The sequence below is a fragment of the Silene latifolia genome, chromosome 6 (genome assembly GCF_048544455.1).
Source record: "Silene latifolia isolate original U9 population chromosome 6, ASM4854445v1, whole genome shotgun sequence".
NCBI lineage: Eukaryota > Viridiplantae > Streptophyta > Magnoliopsida > Caryophyllales > Caryophyllaceae > Silene > Silene latifolia.
Window position 1 is genome coordinate 12,186,760 of NC_133531.1, and position 18,365 is coordinate 12,205,124.

The 18,365-nt window shown below is 35.6% G+C and overlaps 1 protein-coding gene, 1 long non-coding RNA gene and 1 other non-coding gene across 3 annotated transcripts; 2 read left to right on the forward strand and 1 right to left on the reverse strand.

Moving 5' to 3' along the window:
* Window positions 1–231: 231 nt before the first annotated feature.
* On the forward strand, window positions 232–338 carry LOC141589416 (small nucleolar RNA R71). The gene has a single exon (XR_012520355.1). It is a non-coding gene; the product is annotated as a small nucleolar RNA R71 (small nucleolar RNA).
* A 2,471-nt stretch (window positions 339–2,809) lies between these two features.
* Window positions 2,810–4,907, reverse strand: LOC141658591 (uncharacterized). The gene is made up of 4 exons (XR_012549307.1): window positions 4,757–4,907; window positions 4,514–4,607; window positions 3,251–3,370; window positions 2,810–3,047 (listed from the first exon to the last, which is right to left on the reverse strand). It is a non-coding gene; the product is annotated as an uncharacterized LOC141658591 (long non-coding RNA).
* An 8,045-nt stretch (window positions 4,908–12,952) lies between these two features.
* On the forward strand, window positions 12,953–15,288 carry LOC141587519 (bidirectional sugar transporter SWEET1-like). Its single transcript, XM_074409000.1, has 5 exons — window positions 12,953–13,149; window positions 13,652–13,747; window positions 14,007–14,295; window positions 14,574–14,693; window positions 15,024–15,288. Exons 1-5 carry the CDS (start codon window positions 12,953–12,955, stop codon window positions 15,159–15,161), a joined length of 840 nt encoding a protein of 279 aa, XP_074265101.1. The 3' UTR covers window positions 15,162–15,288.
* Window positions 15,289–18,365: the final 3,077 nt, after the last annotated feature.

Below are 18,365 nucleotides of genomic sequence, written 5' to 3' on the forward strand. Positions count from 1 at the left end.
TTGGCATTTGTATCGGAGTTGGAGGCATTTTCCTTAGGGAATTTCCCGTTTCTTCGTAGCATGTTCCCTCTAGAGCCATAGTTTGCCTCCGAGTCTACCATTTTTTTGATCAATGCCGTGCCCTCTTCATCATTCAAGTGGTCAAAACCTCCCCCCGCGGAGGCATTTACCATCTCCTTAGTTCTTGGTAGTAGAGTTTGGAAGAATGTTTGAGTAATGTACCATTCCGGTATTCCATGGTGGGGGCAACTTGCTATCAAATCTTGATAACGGTCCCAAGCCTCACCTAAGGACTCCCCATCCTCTTGTTGGAACGTATGGATCTCGTTGCGGAGCATCGCGGTCTTTGAGGAAGGGTAGTACTTTGCCATAAATGCTTGAGCCAAGTCATCCCAAGTAGTGAAAGTATCCGGTGGGTGAATGTTCAACCACCGGTCCGCTTTGCCCGTCAATGAAAACGGAAACAACATCATTCTCAAGGTGTCTTCGGACACCCCATTCTTCTTCATCATTGAAACTTTCCTTTTAAATTTCCGGAGATGGGCATGGGCATCTTCCTCAATATGACCTCCAAACAAGTCCTTCTCAACTAACCCGACTTGGGCGGGATGCATTTCAAAGTTGTTTGGGGCCAAGGTGCCAAAGTTGATGGGATTACATGAATCATTATGGTTAGGCCGGTTGTGATCTCTAAGAGCCATTTGTGGTGGGTGGTTTGGTTCTTGATGTGGTGGTGTTTGAGGTGGACTATTGTAATTAAGGAAGTTATGAAAGGGGTTCTCTACTAAAGTCTCAATTGTGGTATTTGGTTGAACCGTAGTTGTTGTATCAAAATTTTGTGGGATGTGTGAGTTTGGTTGATCAATGTTTGCTTGGGTGGAATTGTTCCTCACTCTTTCAAGAGTCCTAGTCCTCAAGGTCCTAAAAAGCCTCTCGGGGTCGGAGTTGAATTGGAGAGCTTGATGATTCCTCCTAGGCATACACTTGGCAAATTGTGAGTCTCCTAGTGTTTTTACACACTAGGGAAAGGTAAAAATCACACACACTCTACAAACAACAATCAACTACTAAAGCAAAATGACAATTGAGACAAGATTAAAGCAAAGACTCTAAATGAAACTAAGCATAACCTAACGCCATCCCCGGCAACGGCGCCATTTGATAATAGGAAATTTGTCGTCTACTCCCTATACCAAAACTATTTGTAAAACCCGAAAAAGCGTAGTATTTAGTCGGGGTCGAACTCAAGGACGGCGGGGGTTGCTACAAAGTTCTATTGAGAGTCAAGTTCAATCAAAGTTAAGAGTAAAGGTTTTGGTTATAATCACTAGAGCAAAAGACAAACAAGATGATGATAATGAATACGGTTAATTAAAAGCTAGGGCTTTCGGGGTCATCAATATGGTCTAGGGGCAAACATGAAGATCAAAAAGGGTCAATGGTGAGAGATTAACCTAAGATGAAGAACCAATGTCTTGGGTATCTTAAGGGTGGCTACTAATTTTCATTAAGTATCCCTCCTCTCCTAACATACATCAAGACTCCCAAAAACTTTCATTCTAAGGGAGAATTAAGCAAGAAATGAAGAAAGGCAAAAGCTTTCACTTGAGCAAATCAACAAACACCTTGAGTGCAATGAATAGGAAAGTTAAACAATTTCACCAAAGACCAAAATATTCAAAGAATCATGCCCATAAATCCCATAAAGAATCACCCTAAACCCTAGAAGGGATCTACTCACTCATGTTAATGGAAATTATGCTAAATAGAGAAGAAAAGCAAACAACACAAGAAGGAGACATAATGAAGATTGTAACAAAATCAAAAGACAAGGAAAATGTAAACAAATGATAAACAAGTAAAAGAAAGGAGAGAAATTATACCAACAAAAGAAAAGATGGAAGCTTGATTGATTAATAGGAAGGAAAACCCTTCAAAATCCCCAATACAAACTTCAACAAACAAGTGTAAACAATTGACTATTACTAGAACTAACTAATTCTTACTAAATATTAATAATAATTATTGAAAGATTAGAACGTGATTAAGGAGATATTACAATAAATATGGAATGTTTTTCAGATCTAGGGTTGTGTGCAAAAGGGTTTAAGGAGGGGGGTATTTATAGGCTATCATTGGATTAAGGGAAGAAAGAATGAAAAAGCCCAACTCGTGTAAAGTGCTCTGTCGGCGGGCGGTCGGCCTGCCGGCCTCCTCTCGCAGCGGCGTTCTTTCAAAAAGCGAGGAAAATGAAGGTTGGGTAATCCCCTGCCGGTGGGCGGCTGCCGCCTGCCAGAGGATTTCTCTTCTTGGGATTTTCTTCCAATTCTTCATGCCAGTGCCTTACGGCGGGCGGGCGTCATTCTGCCAAGCCGTGCTTGCGAGGTAGCGCGTTGAATTAACTTTGGCCAAAAACTTCTTCAAAATTTGACTAAGTATGGGGATTGTGTTCCTGCCGGTGGGCAGCCTTGCCGGCTCTTAGCAGAGAACATCTCTTGACTTGTTTCTTCCTTTTTCTCCTCGTAGCCATACCTCCCGCCGGTGGGCGGCTCGGCTTAATTTCCGCCCAGAGGATTTCATCTTCAAAAAAATCTTTCATCCCCCCTTTCTTCATGTAAAGGCATTAGAATGCCTTTTCTTGCCCCAATTCCTTCATACTCGACTCGGTTCCTACAAAAGGACACACAAAATGACAAGTACGGGGATCGGGCACAAATGCAAGGAAAAGCACACGAAATCGACTCGTTATGAGCCGGAATGCGTCGAAGAAAGAGGGAAATAAGGTGTAAATAATTCACATATCACCATCACAAACTTCTTAGAGCCAAACACCCTAAGATTCCCTTTTAGTCCATGCCTAATCATAAACCTTGTTATGGCGAGGCGGACTGCATAAAACCATGAGGTTATGGAATCAATGTCGACTCTCAGGAAATCAGGACCATCATATTACCTTATCCCGTCAGTAGGAGCCTCCACATATGAACATGTGCCATTTTTATGGCACCAAACAAACAACATAGCTTTACTTCAAAAACCTGTACACACTGGAGGTCATTTGCAAGATTATCACCGGATCTGCCCTAAAGCTCGTAATAAGCTCGTAATATGAATAGATGTAAGCAGCTTCTTAAGGATGGTTACAGAAATAGTAGTATATTACTATAGTAATTTAAACTTTTAGAATGTGCATCTTGTCTTAAATTTTTAGAATGTGTTACGAATATGAAGGAGTGAGAGACAAAGCTACCTGAAGTATCTGTAGCCCACCATCCCCACCATCACGAAAGAGCCTTAGGTCTTTATTCCAGTTTTCGTGTAAAAAGAAACCATCAACATCACGCGAGTATTAAGCCGCATCCTCCAAGCCCTGCATGTTATAACAATAACATTCATATGTTTTATGTTTATGATAGAATGACCAAGATGCAAAATATTGATCGCTACAGGCTATTTATTTCACATGCCTGAAATTCAATACTATAATACTCGTATGTGTTAAACCTATGAAAAAAAATATAGGATAAGTGAGATATATATTCCAAAAAATATGCTCAAGAACAAATCCCGAAGATTATGGTGAAGACACGGAGGCAGTCCAACGCAAAGAGAGACAATCTTATGTGAAAGTCAGCATGGACGGAGTTGTCGGGGTTTGAAAAATATGCTCTGGTGATTATTATGGGTTAGTTCATTATTATTATTATTCAACCGGAAGAAATGTTTTATGGGCTTTGTGAATCAAATCTTCACTGTTGATAAGACTTTCGGCTTGTGGTTTACGCTTGGTGACCGTTTTTCCGGAGTTCTTAAATATAAAGACTTTTCACGCAACAACTAATCACTCAACAAAACTTTGAAATTGTGACAGTAACCAACTTTTCGTATTCCATTATATAAGAACTGAAGTCAACTGCTAAACCTATTGCAATTCGTGTGTGCGCGACATTAAGCTTAACAACAAATACACCCTTTTTACAAAGAAAGGCTCAGAACACAATAGTGCACCGGAATAAGTTAGCATAGTCAGGACGATAAAAGTGAGTGGAAACTCAACGTCGTCTTTTGAAACTCGGTAATCGATATAACTTAGACCAATGCACTCCCACTAATCATCCAATCAATAACATAAGGACAAAAATATTAAAAAAACATGAATTAATTAATGCTAAACCACAAAGAATAGTACTCTGTATAACACATAATAGGAGTTGGAGACATAGGAAAAAAACCGTGGCAAGGATAGAATGTAATATCGTCGTTGAATTCACCAAATACAGTAAACAATCGGTAGACAATAAATCCTAGCTTGATTATGATGGATTATGTCAATAAACAACTATGTGGGAAATTAAAATCAAGAAGGCTGACCTTAAGTGAAATGCAAGTGAATATTAAGCCTTCCCAAAAACAAATCCACCATTTTTTATCCTAAAATTTAATTGTACAAATTATACCGAAAGAAGAAAATCACGACATATTTATTACTAATATAAGATAGAGAATCACAAACTCAACAGTGATGCCTCTCGAACTGCTTCACGCGCTTCGTCACAATCTCCTTGTCAAACTTTGGTACTGCCATGACGCCATTGTTGCTTCCTTCACTGATTCAATTCATATACCCATAAAATAAATTAATTGAGTAAGACCTATAAATTTAAGAAAAAAACTATAGTTATAAAGTAGATAAAACTATAGTAATAAAGTAAATTAAATGGAAGTAGCAAAAAAAACGAAAAAATGAGATACTTACAGTGAGGCGATTGAGAGATAGCGGAACCCTAGAAATTAAATAAACCAATCTTAATGTTATACTCATATTCATATAGACTAATCACAATCTTAATCTTTTATCTTCGAGTTAACTTTGACGTCGAATTCTTCGTATTTGTACCGAAACTCGAATTAATCACACCGCCTAGCTCTGCATGAAGGAAAAATGAAACTAACTAAAAAGCGAATTCTTGTACGATGAAGGTTCACCAACCAAAAATTGATCTTGCTAGAAAATGATACGGACTATTCAATATGCGAGTTAATCTTTAAAATTGATTATTACCTCACAATCTCACACCGTCAACCACTTTAAGTCTCTAATCCGGCATCATTCTCTTTTGAACCAATGAGCGTTTATTCCATAATTGCATAAATCCGCATTCACAGAGATGATAATCAAATCGGTGATATTGTTCGGCTATTAAGTTGGCACTAAATTTATCGCAAAATAAAACAATTCATCACATGAAACCTAGCACATGTTCATTTAATAGCAAAGAAACATCATACTGAAAACTGAATAGCGATGGCTACCATTATTATAGATACTTACGTTAAGTTCCCCTTTGGTCTATTTTCTACAGCCACAATAGCACAGCTCAACTGATATTCAAGCATTTTCTTTTTCTGATAAACTGTGTCGATTGGTGATATCTTGTTATGAGCCCGAGAAAGCGACTTCAGTGCATTAGATTAAATTAACATAAAGGCATAATATGCCAAAAAGAAACTTCCAAACAGAAGAGATATTACCTACTTTGAATGCTCAGATAAAATTGTAGACAAAGAAGGCTTAAATACTTGATCCCTCAGTACATCAATGAAATTGTTATTGTCTGTAATCAACATAAGATTGCCAAGATTCAGCAAAACAACTGCCTTAAAGTTTAGAGAAAACACGTCTGGGGAAAAGGGACCAAATAATTAACAAAAAAAAACCTTTAAACAATAATATTTTACTCTGCATAAACACAATTACATTAATGTCAAGCCCTAAACTAACGTAAGTCGATGAACCCAGTTTTTTATCGCAAAATAAAACAATTCATCACAAATTAGCAGTGAATCGAACCAACCGACCTTTAAAATTCAACAGAAGTCGCTCCAAATATGGCTGCTTCGGCATGGGAGTTGATGACGAAGACTCAAACAACTCCCTAAACTCCCATACATGTGACCACTTTGTTGCTGTTGTACATCACAAAACCCAAACAAATCAAAATCAAAATAATAATTAGAAAACTAATTGAGAATTTAATTAGTTTTCTCAATTAGTTTTCGGTGAACTAAAGAGAGCGATTTCTAATGTCAAAGAAACCAGGTAGAATATCAGGTGAATTTGACAGATTTCTTTTATTGGAGTTCTTCATCTGAAAATTGAGATTGTTGGGATCTAAAAGTTGGAGAGTAGAGATGGTTGTAAATTGAAATTTTGTTTTTGGGAAAGAATTGATTAGTTGAGATAATGATGGTGAGATGGTGGGTGGAAGACGGAAGTTTGAGAGTTTTTTTTTTTTTTTTTTTTTTTTTTTTGGAATTGTAAAGCATGCTTTTCTGGAAAATTGTTCATTGTCATTCTCAAGTAACATAGAGAATGACAAAGGGTACGTTAAATCAGATTTAATTGGACTTTTTTTTTTGTGCTGATATGGCCATATTGCAAAACCGTGATTGGCTCAAACAAAACTGATTTTGTGAGGTTGAATGTGAGGGGTGCATTACCTTAATTCTCAAAGGAGATTGCGCCACGTCAGCGGTTTTACAAGATTCTTTAATATATATAATGATTGTATTAACACGTATTCTTGTTTAAATAAAAACGGGTTAAGAAAATAGATGAGACCAAAAGCAAGAATGCCTGAAAAATGACAAACTCTTGTTCGATTCAAAGTCGGCTCCTATAAGTTCAGTTTCATCTTATAGTTCAGTTCAGTTTTAACTGAACTTATAGGATCTGAACTGAACTGAACTTATAAGATCTGAATTGAACTTATAAGATCTGATCTGAAATAAACTAAACCTATAAGATCTGAAATAAACTTAAATTAAGTGACTTTAAGTCCAAGAGAACAAGACCTAACTAGTAAGGACACAAGTTTGAAAGACTATAAACCAACTCACCTTCATATAATCTTGTTTCCGTTATTAAAATCACTTATATTTCGATATCAATCGACAAAATTTCTAGTGGTTTGTTAGTAATGATTAAATTCTCGCGATTATTCTATTTGATTCATTTTAGTGGTTGGATATAAGTCACAAAAATAAAAATAATAATAATTATTGCGTAAAACGGTACAGTCTCTCATAATGTAAAAAGATAACTCATTTATTAACAATTAATTGAATAATTATTCCCTAATTATTCTACAAAATTGGACAGTCTCATGATATGAGACCGTCTTAATCCATAATTTGTGTACTAAAGGTAGGTCGGGCAAAAGCAACCCGACCCAATTGACTCGACCCGAGACCCGATCCGCAACTAACCCAACCCAAAATCACTAAACCCGAAAATAACTCGACAAAATAGAACTCTTATTGAACTGAAAAGACTTGAATGACTATTGGCTCTGTTCTTTTGGACTTCTATTTGCTGAACTGAACTGAACTTATAGGAACTGAACTGAAGTTATATGAGCTGAACTTATATATAGAAGTCGAACTAAACTTATAAAAATTTTACACTTTATATATATATATAGAAGTCGAACACACAGCCAAACACACGGCCCTAAGAGAGGTCAATATTGACTATTCTAGTCATCGAATGCCATGAATTGGATGCTAAGCATGCACAATTCAACTAGCGAGAAATTGTCATAAGAAGAGATGAATTCATTAAATTCTTTAAAAACTTCATTTAAAATCCTATGTCGGGTTTTGTATGACCTATTGAATGTCTAATTCAATTAACATGCTTTCTACTTGTTAACTAGGCCAAACGAGATTTAATAATGATAACGATACAAATAAACATACATGCATCATAAATCAACTATCAAATTGAACATGTGATTTAATCTTAACTATTCATAATTAAAATTAAAACAAGCCATTAAACATGTGAATACAAATAAACTAATTAAAATTTCATTTAAATCAATTTAAAAGCAAGTTAATTCATTTTATATTAATTCATTTTATAATTAAAACATGATTAAACATGTTGAAGTCATAAATTGAAATAATAAGCATGGGATTAACTAATCCTAAACGGCAATTAAACCACCATTAGCATAATAATCACGAAACATTAACAAATGAAACGGTAATTAAATGACGGGATAAAAGAAAAGCAAATAAAAGGCCTTAGGCCGTGTACCACACGAGCAAAAGGAGAGAAATTCAGTCGGAATTTTGTGCATCCTCAACTTACATGTAGACTTGGACACCACTCGGGATCCCGTATGCAAGTGTTGCTTAAAAGGCGCGTCGTCGACGATTGTAAAACAAATATCGAAACAATTTAACAAAATCAATTCCGAAAACAAAAACAATTTCTCGCGTAAAAGGGCACTTCGTGGAGCGATTTTCAAACTTAGAAGGCGCGTCGTCGACGATTGTAAAAAAAATATCGAAACAATTTAACAAAATTAATTTCGGAAACAAAAACAATTTCTCGCGTAAAAGGGAACTTCGTGCAGCGATTTTCAAATGAAGATTGTGACTTCGTTTCTTACTCAAATTTAAATTTGAAAGATGTTATGGAATCCTTAGACTCCAAAGATTTGATTTTTAACAAAAATAATCGACCAAAAATGATTGTAAAAAGACGAGAAGTGCACGTGAACAGAAGCAGTCCAAAACGCGAGAAAACACAAACAAGAGAGCAAATCGATGCTCTAATGTTTGTCTAATCCTTTGTATGAACTATGTGCTTAGTTTCTGGGTACTGGAGAAGTATACACTACAACAAATAAGGACAAAGGCGACCATATAAGGCGACTGTTCTCAGTCGCCATTATAAGTACAGCGACTAAGAACCATCGCCCGCACTTGGTAGCTAGCTTTAGTCGCCTTTGGCGACGGGTCATAGTCGCCAAATTTGGCGACTGATTTTTTAAAAGCGGTCGACAGATACCCGTCACCAAATTGGCGACTGATTTTACTCTTCGGTCGCCAATTTGGCGACTGTCATTAGTCGCCAATTACAGGCCACGTCACCTCCATATGGGGGCAATTGGCAACGGGCTTCAGTCGCCAATTTGGCGACGGGTATCTGTCGCCATTTTTAATTTTACATCAGAAGGTTGGCGACAGTTTTCCGTCGCCATTTCCCAGTTTCAGTCGCCAATTGTACATGTTTTTTAGCCTAAAAATCGTTTTTGGCCTAGCCAAATACGTAAAAACCTGCAAATAAACCAACACCACCAACAGAGAACACATGGGAAGCCAAACACGACCAAATTTTATAAAGAAAATCATGTTTCATACACACAAGTACGCGTTTTGGTGCTCTAACATCATCCGGCAATAACATTTTCTCTAAAAAACTACATAACCGGGAAACTTGCTCCCGCTCCACTACCACCTCCATAATTAGGATCTCTAGGATCTTTTTCTTGCGGGCGCCACGCACTGTTGCAATTGGCGAAAAAAGAGTTCATCCTATCCATTTCCTCCTTCATCCTCCTTATTTCTTCATCTCTCTCGGTATCCCGCTTCTCCTTGGCGGCTAATTGAGCTTGGAGCACACTTACGATACCCGGGGTATAAGGTTGTTGTTGGGAGGAAATTGACCCTCTTCTTGTTGGAGGATCGTAGTAAAGCTCTTTTGCCGTCCCGACTCCGTACACATCTCCTCTTTGGAACCCCACAACAAGATCAAACCATAGCTCGTTGTCGTCAATGTCCGGGTTGTTCTTCTTTCGGACAAGGAATCGATCCTACAAAATTGATAAAACGTTAATGGTTAGAGGTTACTTGTCTAAAAAATTGATAAAACATATACTTAACACATTAAGAAATGTTTTTTTTGACACTTACATATAAGTCTTGATCTTTTGCCTTCGTGAAGATCAACTTGCCCTTGCTTGTCCTCTTTGCGTGAGTGTCAACAAAGAGATCTACAATCGTGCGTGGGCATCTTGCCCTTATTCTTCTTGGCCTTCCGGAAAAAAAAAACAAGGAAGTGTTACTCAAACATGATAACTAATAAGACTAAATTAGAAGATTATTAAATTAAAAGCTAAGAGCCTAAGACTAATAACTTACACTTGACAACACTCGATCATAGAAAGATTGAGACCCTCCGTAATGAGTAGGCTCAACTTCCGCGTCCTTTTCTCTTCCTCTCTTGTTGATTTTGTTCCAGGCCGATGCTTCCTTGAACTCAGGATTGTTGCGGTACTTGGTAAATTCATCATATGACGTACCTATAATCAATAAAATATCAACTATTAATATAGTTTCAAAATATGTAATGAATTTTAACTAACTACGGGTATTAAAAGGAACTAAATACCTTTTATGAAAGATGGCGCCTTCTTCCTCCTAGACACCTTATACATGTTGTCTCTTAGCCTCTTCTTGCCAATGTCATTATACCTTTGCCAAACTAGGCGCTCAAGGTCGGTTGGCCAATAGAACACACGCTACAAAAAAGTAAACAAACTCATGAGAAACAAATCAATAATAAGAAAATTAGAATAAATAAATTATATCTAATAATATATATTTTATAAATAGATACCCGGAAGTTGTTGAACCACATCTCCTTATCTTCATCACTAACGTTACTCCAACAAGTGACGCCGTGCGTCATGTTCTCTTGGGTGTTAGCAGTCACTCCACGAACAACTGTTTAACTCTTAAACCTGAAATCAAACATGTTAAAAACATAATTATATGGGAAAAAAATAATATATAACATATGTCTTAAAAAAAGTCATTTATTACTAAATAAAAAATTACAAACTAGGATGAATAAAAAATTACCAAAGACCGGTCAGATCAAGGATCATCTTGCCGTCAGTATGGCGGGGTATAGCGACCTCCTCCTCCTCACTCAACTCCGTAGTAGAACGGTCAACGTCCTCCTCCTGCTCTCAGGAGCTACTACCTCCCCCACTAGAGCCGCCCCGCTGCCTACCTCCTCCACGAGCCATGTGCACTACAATTGAAGAAAAAGTGATAGCAAATATTACAGGATAATTATTATAAGATACAAAAAAATAAAACCTAATAAACAGATATAAAAGAAGATAAAACGCTAATAATTATTTCCAAATTTTAATATGTATATTTTCAATACCTTTTCTTACTCATCATCATCATCATCATCATCATCATCATCATCATCATCATCGTCATATTATTCTTCTTCTTCTTCCTCCTCCTCATCTTCTTCTTCCTCCCCCTCCTTATCAATCTGTTCTTCTTCCCCCTCTTCTATCTCATCCCTCTCCTCATCATTCTCTTCTTCTTCTTCCTCTTCTAACTCCTCCTCCGCTTCTATCTCATTTGCATAAATAATTTCATCATGATCAACTGGAGACAAAACTGTTTCTGATACAACCTCTTCCTGGAAAAAAGATGTATCAACTTCTGATCGTGCCTTTGTTTTAAAAACCGCCCACCATTGCTTTTGTTGTCTATCATTACTTGTGCTCGGAAAAGATGCAAAATAAACTTGATGAGCTATAAAGGAGGATCAAATGAGAATCAATTAAACATATACAAATTATTGTTTACTATTAATACTAGCCATTAATACATAAATGATTATTTCATGTAAAAATTACAAAAGATATTAAGAAACCATAAGTATGATGTATTGTGATGCTTCTTTTTAGAATAAAATGGTCGGTTGAATGAAATAAAATTCTACTACTGATCAAAAATATATTATTACGTACGTAGACTTGAAGAGAGTGGTTTTGGGTGGTCCTTGAAGTGCCGGGGTTGGGTGGTCGAAGAAGTGGCATGTCGCATGGGGAAGGTGCGTGTGGCGGCGGATTAAGAGGGATGGTAGATGTTGCGTAGGGTATAGGACGGTGGCTATGAAGGAGGAGGGGAGTTTGGCCGTTGGGTTGAGGTGTGGTGGTCGGCGCTGGGAGGGAGCGGGGGCCGGGGTTAAGGAGGGGGCGGGGAGGGATGGTCGGGGTTAAAAGGGTGATGGTCAATAGCGAATCCAGAAAAATTTCTTCCTGGGGTCCTGATTAATATTTAAAATCTATATACACATAAAAAAGTTATAAATTTATTTTTTTAGCCTGAAAATTAGACAAAATACGCAAAAAAAAATTCTGTTTCCGGTGTCCGCGCACCCCGGAATGTTGTTAGTAGATCCGCCGCTGGTGATGGTTAAGTTTTTTTTTTCTTATTTTGTCATTAGTGTATAACAAATGAGAGAAGTAAAGTCGAAAACGGTGCGGGATTTGCTAATATGTGTAGCAAATAGCAAGTCCCTTTATAAAAAATAAGATGAAAACAATTATAATACAATAATTTATTAAATTTTAAAATGCAATTTTCTAAGATAACCCGTGCGGGCATGAGTTTAAAAGCTAGTGCTTTATGAAGCCATTACTCCAACACGAACAACAATGAATTTTTTGAGCTGCAAGAAATTCCTGAACATCGTCTTGGTTATGAAGACCATGATTTGTTCTAGGAAATCTAATTACAAGAATTAGAGAAAAGTGCGGATATATAATAACTCGGGTTTTTAATTTGGTGTAAGAATACTGATGTTGAGCACATAAATCCTTTCCCTTCTCTTCTCCCCATTTCTCTCTTTCTACAGTTCTATGAGCTGGTACAGTTAGTTAAATAAATTAACTAACTTTCCATAGATTAAGGAAGTTAGTTATAAGTTGTTATTGGTTGTTATACTCAACCAACGACTCACTCTTCCTATAAAAGGATATCATTGTGTAATAGATCATTTACAATTCAATGAAATATAATTCACAACTTTACAATCTAATTCTCTCTCTATTACTTGCTTAAGCATAATCATCAAACTTCAAGTTCATATTCATCAATATGGATTAGTTTCATAAGTTCTACTCCCTCTTCTTACTTCCTCTGTATAAACCACACCATTCATTAATTTCACAGATTCCAACTTCTTTCTTTCTTTCAATTCCTCAAATCTTTACACATCTTCATACAAAACAACACACAACATTTTTCATCTGTTCTTCACAATTAAACACAAAATACAATGAATGCTCAATCCATTTTCGGAGCTTTTGGTGATTTCTCTCACTTTTATCAACTTTTGATCATTGGGTTTTTTGTTTTTACGATTTCGTTCAAAGTTTTGATCTTTTTGTGTAAATTCTTACTCTGTTTCTTGGTTTTTGTTGTTGTAAACTGCTGGAGAAGTCTTTGCCGCTTTATTCTGTTCTTGGCACCATTGTATGTATTTTTCTTCGCACCGTAAAAATCCTTAATAATCGGTTGTTCATTTTTACTTGAATTACATGCATATTGTTTCTTGGATTCTTATCTTATATTGGTTTGTTGTTGTAATGTTCTGTTCAAGTTCCGTGCTTTTGCGACCTTACACAAGTATATTGTAAAACGGGTTTCTTGATAACTAATTTTTCACAAATATGGATCCGTTTACACAATATTTGCGTAAAACCGTCTTACAAGACAACAATTTGTTTAAATTGGTCATTTTCTTTACTCATTCAATTGATAATTCAAATTAGTTCAGTGGTTGTACGAAAGTTGTCATCTTTTTTTATCTACGTTCTTCATTTTTATTGTACTGTGATTTTCTTGAATAAAAATGACTGGATTTTGCTTAATTCTTGAAGGTTTTTATGTGGTTTGATTTCAATTAATGCTCTTAATTGATTACTTTAGTATTTGATTTCCTAATTTGTTTTGTTGGTGTTATATTTTATGACAGTGCTACATTTAAGAGGATTGTACAGAACAAATCTACCGAGCAGTTCTCAGGCATGGTTTATGTCGCGACTTTGTTCAACAACCTTCTTTCTGCTTGGTAAATTTCCCTGAAAATTAACTGTTTTACTGGTTTACAACTTATGCTTGTAGTTTATGTATGACGATTTCTTAGTAAATCTTTTGTCTATGGTTTTACTGAATTATCCAGAAGTTTAGATATCGCTTTGTAGACTGGTAGTTTGTGTTAAGCATATTTAACACAAACTGTCTTCTTGAATTCCATATATATGAATTATTTTAAATTGAGTTTCGATATGGCAATTATACTTTATAATTCGATATGTGCAATTTGAAAGGTATGGGTTTCCGTTTGTGTCCGAAGACAACAGCTTGGTACTAATCATCAACGGAGTTGGGGCTTTAATTGAGACTGCCTATGTAGTGATCTTCCTGATATTCGCTCCTAAGAAGGAGAAGCTTACAATAGTAGGCGTCCTTGCTATCGTTCTTGTGATCTTTGGTGGTGTCGCTTTTCATTCACTTCATGCTTATCCTGACAATGAGATAGAGAAGAGGACGTATTTCTGTGGAATCATTGCTTGTATTTCCTCCTCCATCATGTATATTGCTTCGCTCCCTGACATGGTAAGTTTATATATACTATTCAATCAGTAATCAAGTTCCTACTCGATATGCTAATACTGTAATAGTATGCCGTTATCAGTTCCGTAGATTTTGTTATTGTTGCATTTTCCAGTATGAAGTTGCTAAATGTATGCTTATGCCTGATATAACTCCTTTTACTTAGTCGTAATGATATACAGTCCAGTCCGGGTTTATGTAAGTACTGATGATAGAAGCGATATTGTGAACCTCATGTTGATTGAACGCATTAATACATACGTCTTCTAATTCAATTGCAGTTGAAGGCTTACCAGACCGGGAGTATGGAGTACATGCCCTTTTTACTGTCACTGTTCTGTTTCTTGTGTGGTACTTCCTGGTTCATCTTTGGCCTACTTGGTCGCGACCTTTTCCTTGTTGTAAGTATACTTCTATAGTAAAACCTCCTTAAGTCAGTTAAGTGTATTGTACATGTATGTACATATAAGTAGACTAGTTAAGTCGGGTCAAAAGACGGGTTTATGGAACATTGATGCTAGAGAAGTGTCTTGGTTAATTAAGACATGTTCATATATGCTGTGATCAACTATTCAACAAGGACCTAGCAATTAGCATGAACCGGTTTCATTAAATAAAGTGCTTGGAAATCGGAATTTTCTTGTTTTTTTTGGAGTGCATCAGCATATGTCAAACCAAGTCCTGGCAGAGGGGGTAAAATGGTATTTAACAGTGTACCGCGTTTGCAACAGGTATCAAATGGAATTGGATGCGTAGTGGGAGCATCGCAGCTGATCATGCACTCCATTTACTATTACAAGAATGCTGGAACCTCGTCTCCCACGACTGAAGCTCTCCTTGCTCGTGATTCTGAGCCAGATATTTCATGATGGGCTTTGTTGTAAACATTGTAAGCTGTTGATTTTCAGATGAATATGGTTTTACTGGCCAAGGAATAATATCAGTTACAGAACTTACAGTACATATATTTGTTGTGTTATAAAGGCAAAATTACAATATCTTGTCTTTGTTTCTTTTATTATTTCTCGATTGCAAAATTATTTCAAGTTATTGATTGCATTTTTTGTGACGTTATTTTGGTTTATTTTTGTTAAAAAATCTATACATTCATTTCAACTCACCCGAGAGAGGATGAATAATAAAAAATCCCCAAAATCACTTTGAATATTCACCATGCTCCACCGTCTCCACCGCCATCGACCACCGTCTTAAGGTAACATATATGTCGCTTGTAAGAATGAGTAAGAAATTATTGCTACGGAATATTATTAACTAGATTTAATGCCCGTGCGATGCACGGGCCTAGAAATAATACCTATCATCCAATTTTTTTGTTTGAAGCTCACGATATAGTTAGTGTATATATATATGTGTAATATTCCTACAAAAGAATAGGCAAAATCATTATTAGCTTCTTAGCATGTACACTGAATTTCGAGGTGGAACTTCGACTGTAGCCGATCGGATACATATAATCGAACTATATCATAATGTCAAAGTACTTCATAAAATCATACATTCCGCGTCGTATTTAGCTCTATGGTCAGTTGAAAGGAGTTGACCGAATGGAGCTGGGCTGAACTTAATGAAGCTAAAGAACTTAATGAAGCTAAAGAACTTAATGAAGCTGAAGTAAGAGTTAATTTATGAAGGAATGAGTTGAACTAAACTAAACTAAATTGAATTGAACCGAATGAAGCTGAATTGAACTAAATAGAACCGAGTTGAATTGAAATGAGCTTAAATTAAGCCGAAAGAACATGACCTATCCCGTTTAGCTACAAAAGATAGTTAATTTTATCTTGTTTGCTCAACTCCTTTTATTTTTATCTGCGTTAGATATCATTGCTCTTATATCTAATCGTCATTATTTTTATACTTTATATTTTTAAAGATAAAATTATAGTTATATTCCGAGCAACTCAGCGAGACCACTAAGAGGATCAAGCATTTAGGGTATCTTATCATTGTTTTTATAATTATATAAAAATTATTTAAATTTCAAAGGAGGATGAAGCCTTCCATAACACTTAAACTGTATTAAAGTTGGACTCTTTATTATTGACACTAAATAAAATTTAGCAAATTTTGTTTACTCACACTAAATAAAATTTTATCGTATAAACTAAATTCTCCTGTTTGTATTAGCATAGGTGGATGTGTAGACAACTCAAATAGTCAAATTCTAGTTTGGGTTAGCGCATAGACTTTTAGTAAGGATATAAAATTGTCTTTGTAAATTAAACTTTACTCACTCGGCAATTACTTATCCTATAACGTAAGGATATATTTAATTGCCTCCAACACTCTAAATCATTACTTTTATATCATTATGTAGATAGATTAACAACAACAATAACCAAATATCAAATGTAAGACGAATAATGAAAATAAAAATTTAACACATCCTTTTATAGCTAGATTAATGAGTTGTAGGTTGTAGCTCATTCAGATACAAACTCTCTGATCGAGATTAGAATAAGTTTTTATCCTTATTTTTTAGCGATAATATATTTATAGTAAATTATGATAGACATTAGGAGTCTTAGACCTATTATTGTTCTTATTATATTAATCTCCCAACAAATACGGTATAATAGATCATAGATCATGATAGGCATTAGGATTCTTAGACCTATTATTGGTTTTATATTAGCTACGACACATATGGCTTGGAGAAATATAATCTTTTCTTATTTGGTTTATTAATGTGTACCCTAAGGGCACACATTCAAAAAACCCTTGAGATATATATAGATTGATTTTAAGTAACTCTTTAAAGGGAGACGCTTTAATGTCACTAAAAAATCGTTCGGAAAAACTTTTGCATGATGGCTAATCATTTACTCCGTGTGATCTCTTGCTTTTTTTTTTTTATATATTTTTAGTAAGTTTTAAATATATTAATGGGATATTCCACATATAATAATGTAGTGCAATCTGTTTTTGAGAAGACTTGCTCACATTTTGGAATATTTGGCCGAACTCCTATATATATGCAGTATTGTATAATAAAAGTTCTATAAGGATTCCTGGTTTACCTACGTAGTTAGATAGAATCAGGGGCGGAATTGGGCCTTATTTACTAGGGCTATAGCCCTAGTAACTTTTGAACTAGAAAACAATATATATGTAAGGTGTGTAGTAAATAACACTTATCTTGCTTGAGTCTGGTGGTGAGATATCTACTTTTCAGGGGATAGACACGGGTTCAAACCGCCAACTTGCCCTTCTCTCTTCTTTTTATTGTTTTCTCTTCTTTTTATTATAATGGTATTCCGTATGACCTACTGCATACTCCTATAATAGATATCTACCAAATTTCCAAGTGTTATACATTTTTCTTTTTCTTTTTTTTTTGGTTCGTTTTTAGAGTAACTAATGATATGTCTCATGCATAACTATAATGAGACAGTTTTTAAGAGACCCACTCTTTTAAATTTACTTTGGAGTCGTTTGGTTGCATGCAGGAATTTCCATTGCCTAGGAAGTGAAAGATCACATGAATTTAGAATTCATGTGAATTAGAAAATGTTGTTTGGTTGCATATAGGAATTGCAATTCATGTAGGCATTCCCACTTACCTAGGGGGGCCTAGGTAAGCAACTTCCTCCATTATGGAGGAATTAGAATTCATGGGAAGTTCCAATTCATGTGAATTGGGGTAACCAAACAAGTTACCCATTTTGCAATTCACATGAATTGTACTTCCTGTGTTTTTTAGTGGGTAACCAAACGACCCCTTTATTTTAAATTTTACAAAGTTTTAGGTCTCATTTTCACTTATTTAATATGTTTGCCTTGCGAATTCCATCCAGGTGGTTATTGATGCTAAAACAATTAAATATCTATAAGTTAACTAAAAAAATACGGAGTACGTGAATAAAAATAATATCGATGGACTTGTTGTCTCTCTATTATATTTGCCTCTGATGTTAGAAAAATGACACATAGATTAAAGTTGTATAGTGTATACGAAAAAAAAATTTTGGGTTTGTCAACGTTAATTGTAATACACATCTAAAAAAATCGTTTATAAAATTTTGAAATATAGCCCTAGGTATTTACACAAA